Raw genomic sequence first — 7,270 nt, 5'->3', positions numbered from 1 at the left:
TATATATGTGTGTGTGTGTGTATGTATGTATGTATGTATGTATGCTATTTTTCATATTTTCTAAAATGTTGTTTCATTAAAATATATATCTCTCCAAAAGTACCAATTTGCATGCTAATTTTATTTTATTTTTTCCATATTTTCATGCTTGCACAGCGGCACATGTTTGACTATCATAACTTATATTTCAAACTTTTGAATTAGTCTTATGTTCCACCATAGGTCTGTGGGAGGTCTTTGCTGAGCTGCATGGGAGATATATATTTTCTCCGCTTTCTCAGAAGCCCCATTCCCACAGAGCATAAAGTAAAACTCAGTGACAGGCAGTGCGATTAAAAAAACATCTGCACGCTGTCATTCAGTCCTATATTAAAGTTTTATAGAAAGTAAAACTAAAGTGTCAAAGTACAGATTCTGAACACTGCCAAAGTTTTTGTATGGAAAAACTCAGAGTGATATAATGAAACCGGAAACTCTGGAGCTGCCATGGGAATTTCATGAGAAATTGTGCATGCAACATGACATACTGTAGAGTTTCCTTAAATTAGATTAAAGGAATATGAGGATGTTTGACTGTTACACATTGTTCATGTGGATTTTTGTAGATGTTTTATGTTTTGTGGCAATGCTTTATTGCACTCTTGCAACATATTTCAACTTGAGATGAACCTTTGGTGACCATAAACATTTTATGTGTATAGATACGAACCTTGCAGTGACCTCAGATATATATTTCAAAATATACCATGCTGTTTTATTTTTAGGCTATGTGCCCTCAGCATTTTTAATTCTGACAAAAGACGAGGCCCAATGATTTTGAGGTGGGCATGTTTGTCATTTTGGCCAATGACAGATGGGCAGAGTGTTTAGGTAACCAGTTTCATTGTAGAGAAACCTTATAAATTACAAACACAAAATTTGGCTTTGTAAAGTCCAATACCTTGTGTGATTACATTTCATTTTCTTTCACAGGTTAGATCGATGGTCTGACAGTATTAACCTTATGAATGGTGTTATCATTGGACCTGCTGTGTCTCAGGTGTGGATGTGTAGGGAATACGTGCAGACTAGCTGAACAGTTTTTCATGTTTTTAGGGAAGATAGCACAGTCTTATAAGGTTTGTAATATCAGTCAATGGATAGAATTAATACATTAAAATTAAGCAAGCTGATATTTTTTTAAGTTTGAAATTGGATGCATATTATATTTCCTTTAATGGTCCGCACTGTAGAAAATGCCATTTCCTTTATTATTTTGATTCATTGCAGAAATTACATTTGCAGTTTATTTTATTTAGAATCATTGAAAAAGCTTCTTAATAGTTAAGAGGAACAAACCTTCTTTTTACCATTATAAATAATGCATGTTACAAATTTGATCTGTTTGAAGACTGAAAGTTTTCTGCATAACAAAGCTCTATTTTTAAATGTCATCATTTGTTGAGTAGTCTGATTCACTGGTGTACATTTACAATCTTGTTTTTGCTTTGTCGTAAGGGCATTATATTTGTGTAGTTATGCAGTATTGTTTCCTGAAACATTCTTATTTCATTGCAAGCACGCACAGGAGGAAAAATGCAGTGATGCAAACTTCAAGGTCAGCTTATACTGCTTACTGGCCATGGCCAGATGGGCATATGACCACTCCAGGGTTTGTGTCGTTTGGAAGAGTTTTTGCCTGAGCTGGCCGACTAGCAGGTATGACCCCAAGAAAATGCATTTTAAAAGTCATCCATTCACCCAGAGTCATTTGCAGGACTTGCCTGAGGTCTTTGGGGTCACTGAAGAGAATTGTTCTGCCATCTATGAAATTTTCCCTTACCGTTTCGAGGTATTTCTCTGGGAAACTCAGTTTTGACAGCTAAAAGGGGAGAAATGCACATATTTAAAAATGCACATATAATTTGTAAAAAAAAAAAAAATAGATATACAGCATATATACTGTACTGTGTGTGTGTGAGCTGTTATTATTTATTTTTTAATGAATTACTTTCATGAAATGAATACTTTGATTCAGCAAGGATGCATTAAATGTATCAAAAGTGACAGTAAAGACACGTATAATAACATGTAAAAAACATCATAGTTTCTGCAAAATTTTAAGCAGCACAACTGCTTTCAACATTTACAATAATAAGAAATATAAGACTGGAGTAATGGCTGCTGAAAATTCAGTTTTGCCATCACAGTAATAAATGACATTTTAAAATAAATATATTTAAAAAACAGTTATTTTAAATGGTAATACAATTTTACAGTATTACTGCTTTTACTGTATTTTTATCAAATAAATACATCCTTGGTGAACGTAAGAAACTGACTGCAGCTCTGACTTTGTTCTTAAAAAAGGTGACAAACCTCTTGACAAATATCTTCCATCTTCATGTTCATTACAGTTCGTGATGAGAGGGACAGGAAAGCATTTCTCCCTGCTCTCTTGAGTCTGCGGCTCCCACGGACCCTGGCCAGCTCATTCTTGATGGTGTAGTTTAAGTTCACTGTGCAAAGCTTAAATATTTCCAACTCCCCTACAGTGAACTTGAAGTCTTTCCTAAGGAAAATCTCAAAGAGCTCAGGGTCCCAGTCTCTTTCCAGAAAGTTCTCCACTGCATATCCAATGATGCAGAGCTCCAGGCTATTGTAATTGAACACTTCCCATAGTGTCTTGGTATTATCAGCAGCACAGAATGATCTATCTATCTCGTCACTCTGTCGGTCATCTTCAACACACTGAAGAATCCAACTTAATCTGCAAGGCCAGCGGTCCACCAAAACCACCCATGCAGCAATTTTCTCTGGAGGTGGAGGCTCCAATTTTCGGGTCTCCATAATCATAATAGTTACTCGAATGGAGTTAATCACTCGTCTCATGGACATTGTGTCTCCAGATATGTAAGTTTGAAGTTTGCTTTTATCTCTTGAGGTGATGCAGGAAAAGGCAGACTCAGTTAATTTATACACTTCTTCTAGATTAAGTTCTGCTGCAGCAAAGTTTCCTTTTTTTGCTATCAAAGGAATGGCGTGTTCTTCTTCAGTCTCACTGTATTTTACCGAACACTCATCTTCAACCGAGAATGATGTCCCGGGCCTTCCTAAAGTAGATACTCCAGTCTCCTCAAGAGGAATGTCTTCAGGGATCTCAGACTGACCACGCACAATGTTTTCAAAGATTATTGACTTTGATGCATCAGATAGTTGAGGTACAGTGAAGGGCAGTGTTATTATGCGATCTAGAAATTCAAATGCAGGGTCTCTTCTGCTTAGACAGTCTTCTGCCTGTTGGACCTGTCTAACCAGGACTTCCGAATCTACAGCGAGCACAGAAATTAAGGGACTCTCTTCATCAGATAGGAGAATATTGATGGCATCCAAAACACCTACGATTTTCTTTGGTGTGCAGCGGTCCAAGTTTGTGATCTCCAACACCACCCTGATTCTCCTCCTTTCAAAGATCTCCATGAAGTAAATGAAGCAGCAGAGCAGTCTCATCTCCTTCCGAACTTCATGCATCAGTCCCAGCTGCTGACTTACCTTCTTGTTGTCTAGCCCTTGTCTAATTTTGAGGTCCTGGTTGAAGATGAGGTTCTTTAACAACAAAAATATAAATCTTAGAGCTCCGACTGCAGGAACACCAAGTACAGCGATGGCGAAACCTTCCAGTGCACCACTTGACTCCCCAACCTTTTCTCCTTCTTGGTGTTTTTTCAGATCAGGAAATCCAAACATGATTAGAGGAACCAGAATAACAAGTGAACCAATGAATCCTATAAGTATTAGTGCCCAAATGGGAATGCAGCCCAACTTTTTGGACTTCCAGTTGTTTGGAATATCCTCAATCTTCTTTTTCCCTTCATCTTTCTCTGCATCATGTTGGGCGATCCGGAAGAGGCCTAGCTGGAGTTTACCGAAGCTGTTCTGAAGAGCCTTGGTCAACTGCATTACCAGTCCCGCCCAGAGAAGGTCACTGCCTGCAAAATGCCATGCACTGAACCTCACGAACATATAACGAATGTTCTTCATGTTCTGGTTCTGCACCGTCCACACAGGCCGATGGAAGAGGAGCCGCAAGATCAGAGAGAGCATGTCAGAAATAGAGGGTGTAATTGAGCGAGGCTTTGGTTCCTTAGTGTACTTCTCTTCTCTTCTTTTGGCCTCTTGATTCATATGAACTGAAAAAAATATGAAATATGGAAGAAACATCAAAATCCCCAAAACTTTTGGAGGACATCTGGGAGGGTTGATCATTTAAAATTGTTTAAAAAAATTGTGCGCTCTTACCCTCAATGTTCTTGAGGACCATGTTGATCCTGTTGTGACATTCTGAATACAAACCCACCGTCACAGGAGAAGAGACTTTTGTGAGGGTTTTTGATAATGCATAAGCATACACATTATCAGAAGGGATATCTGTCACTGGAAATGAAACACAATTAAAAGCGGTCATATTTTCTTTTCTAGATTTTTTCTGTAATTCTAAATTTGAGGTTTCATAACAAATTCATTGTTATCTTACTGAAACACAATGATTTATGCCTTTACTACCACAAGGCATGATTATGCCTAACCTATTTTTTTTTGGCCAGTATTTGTTTAAGGGTGAAGTCTACCTCTTCATCTATTTGGTTTTTAGTCATGAGCAACAAGATGATGTTGACATGTGGGTGAAGCAGGTCGCATAAATGTAGATAAGACCAACGACTAAATATAGTGCAATAAATGTGCAGAAGAATTCTTCATGGGTTTATCTGAAAGGGCAAAGTCCCCGTTTCATTCAAACAAAGAAAGAATAAACGTTAATAATAGGTGGAGGACTCTCATATAGTGCTGTAAAGCTAAATGCGATGCATTTTGTGATTATTCTATGCCACTTGCATATGCTGTAACTATTGATTTAATCTTTTCCTAAAATTGTCTTTCCTTTTTAATGGCTTTTTGTTTGTTTGTTTGTGAACTTCTTGAACTAAAGAATTCTCAAGTATACTTGAGTTTTGAGTTTGCAGTTCCTTTTGTATTTTGTATACCATACCCTTTTCGATTGCCATCGGTCTTGTATTTACAAAACACAAAATTGTTACGTTCACCAGTCTTCCTAAAAATGAAACCAAAATATGAGCAATCACATTACAAAAATGTTTTTCTGTATAAACATGTTGATATGCATGAACACTAATTTCTTCCTCCCTTTATTAGCTGAATTTATGAAACAGATACTAACCAATGTATTTCTTCATCTAATTCAGCTATAGGCATGCAATGTCAATTTAGTATGCAGTTACCAAAAATGAAAAGCATACCAAAAACAATTCCAAATGCATACCAATGTGCATGCTGACAGCAACATATTAAATTGGAATGTACATAAAATATACCTCTTTTAACAGTTGTTGCACGTTTGAAATGAAGCTACCAAGCAAAGCTCTTTGGATCCCTCACTATGAAAAATATGATAATGAGGAATAGAACATCTCACCTTCTCCAAGCAGAATTAGCAAGCAATCCTTCAGGCACAGTTTACAGCAAAATTGCTAGTACACTAATATCCATTCTCCATTTTCAGAGATATTTCATGTAGACAAAATAAAACTGCTTTTGCTTTACCAGATGCAGTAGAGCCGAGAGAGAAGAGAGAGTTTGCTGGTGTGCAATCATTAACTGAGAAGGATTAATCTTTGGACCAGTTGTGGATGAACTTTGAGCAAGACTTTAAATTTGACATGGTACGTAATGGATATCTGCATTCTAAATTTATAACTGATGTATTTATTGCTACATTTATTAGTGATCCAGTCATGAAAGTTTACGTATTAACTAAGAAAATATAAAAAAATAAATACAATTGATCACTATTGTGCCTGTATCCCAGTCTGTGTTCCCCTGTTTTGTGTTTCTGTTTGTTTCTGAGTACACTTACTTGTTCAGTTCCTGTTTCCCTAGGTGCGTCCCAAATCACGTACTAATGCACTATTCTGTGACGTTTTGTATTATAAATAGTGCGAGAAGTGTTTCACACTGAAAATTCTGGAAAGTAAAAGTGCACTTTGAATATTAGTATTGTGACGGTAAAGAAATGTTCCCACAGGTTAATCGACGTGTGACAACACCGGTAATACCGGTATAACCGTGGGGCGGGGTTCGTTGGTGTTTTCACACTTTCCTTGGCTTTTATAGCTTGTAAATGCCTGTGCGCATTTTACTTTCACTTTAGCTGCAAATCGGTGTCAATTGCTTGAATGGACAACATTCGAGCAACACTGATATTTGCTCTTCTCTAATATGAGTCTAAAAAAACAAGCTTTGTGCCAATTCATTTTTATTAGATTTTTTTTCTCACGTCTACTACAATGGACACCAGGACTGAAGCAACATAAAAATCCTATTTTAACCATAGTTATGAACTATAGAGTTTGTGTAAGAGAGTTGAACATGTGTTGAAGATTTTGAAAAAAAAAAACACTGTAAGATTGAACAATTCAATAAGAATGTAGAAAAAGGTGAAATATGAAGTCCCAAGAAATCTGCACTCAGCTCTGATAAGTGTAAGCGAGTGTAAGCCGTGTAAGCAAGTGTCTCTGCACAGATTTCAGCATGATTACCACATGCTGTCTGGGAGCTCTCCCAAACAAATAGATTAAGAATTTAGAGTTTGAGAATTGTATTATCATTATAGTTTGATGTATGTTAATCATTGTATGATTTCAACAATTTCAGTGTTATTCTGTTATAAATCTACAATCGCATTTGCTTCTGCGTATTGTATTTCCTGCAGCATGATGCAATAGAGCAGCACAGAATATAATACAACAATACGCTGTGTTTCTATGAAGGAACATTTTATGTATTTTTCCTTGAAGGAGCATCTGTCATTGTTCTCCACAATACAAAGAGAACGGAAAAATAAAGCTCAGCACAAACTAAACATGTTTTTATAACTATAAAATAGCACAATATAAAGAAAAAAAGATGCAATGTTCAGTGACAGCTCCGTGCCAGTTTAAAATAAATAATACAATAATACATGACAGGCAATATATTTTCAATTCACAATACCACATAGCTGGTTGAGCCAAAATCGTGTCAAAATTTTAAGGTATTACTATTTTGAAAGCCCTAGTTGCATTTTGTTGGAAAAATGCCTCAAGCTAATTCACTGCAGATCTATTCAGCATGAACTTTATATTGAAAATGCATGAATGACTGGTACTTTGTCAGGAGCTAATAACAGTTGGCTGTGCTTTCATGACTCTTTCAAAGTCATTTTTTTTGTTGCATT

General features: G+C 36.4%; 1 protein-coding gene across 2 annotated transcripts; it reads right to left on the bottom strand.

The window, feature by feature from the left end:
• Positions 1 to 1,321: 1,321 nt before the first annotated feature.
• On the bottom strand, positions 1,322 to 5,599 carry nkpd1 (NTPase, KAP family P-loop domain containing 1). Of its 2 annotated transcripts, XM_016239657.1 has the most exons (5): positions 5,471 to 5,599; positions 5,027 to 5,089; positions 4,279 to 4,413; positions 2,359 to 4,169; positions 1,322 to 1,861 (listed from the first exon to the last, which is right to left on the bottom strand). In XM_016239657.1, exons 2-5 carry the CDS (start codon positions 5,040 to 5,042, stop codon positions 1,613 to 1,615), a joined length of 2,211 nt encoding a protein of 736 aa, XP_016095143.1. In that variant the 5' UTR covers positions 5,043 to 5,089; positions 5,471 to 5,599; the 3' UTR covers positions 1,322 to 1,612. The 2 variants fall into 2 exon arrangements, with proteins under 2 accessions (XP_016095143.1, XP_016095151.1); XM_016239665.1 differs by lacking the exon at positions 5,027 to 5,089.
• Positions 5,600 to 7,270: the final 1,671 nt, after the last annotated feature.

The sequence above is a fragment of the Sinocyclocheilus grahami genome, unplaced genomic scaffold (assembly GCF_001515645.1).
Source record: "Sinocyclocheilus grahami isolate Dianchi unplaced genomic scaffold, SAMN03320097.WGS_v1.1 scaffold20.1, whole genome shotgun sequence".
In the NCBI taxonomy this organism is placed as follows: Eukaryota; Metazoa; Chordata; class Actinopteri; order Cypriniformes; family Cyprinidae; genus Sinocyclocheilus; species Sinocyclocheilus grahami.
The sequence above is the reverse complement of the archived record's forward strand: the minus strand, read 5'-3'. Positions and strand labels throughout refer to the sequence as shown.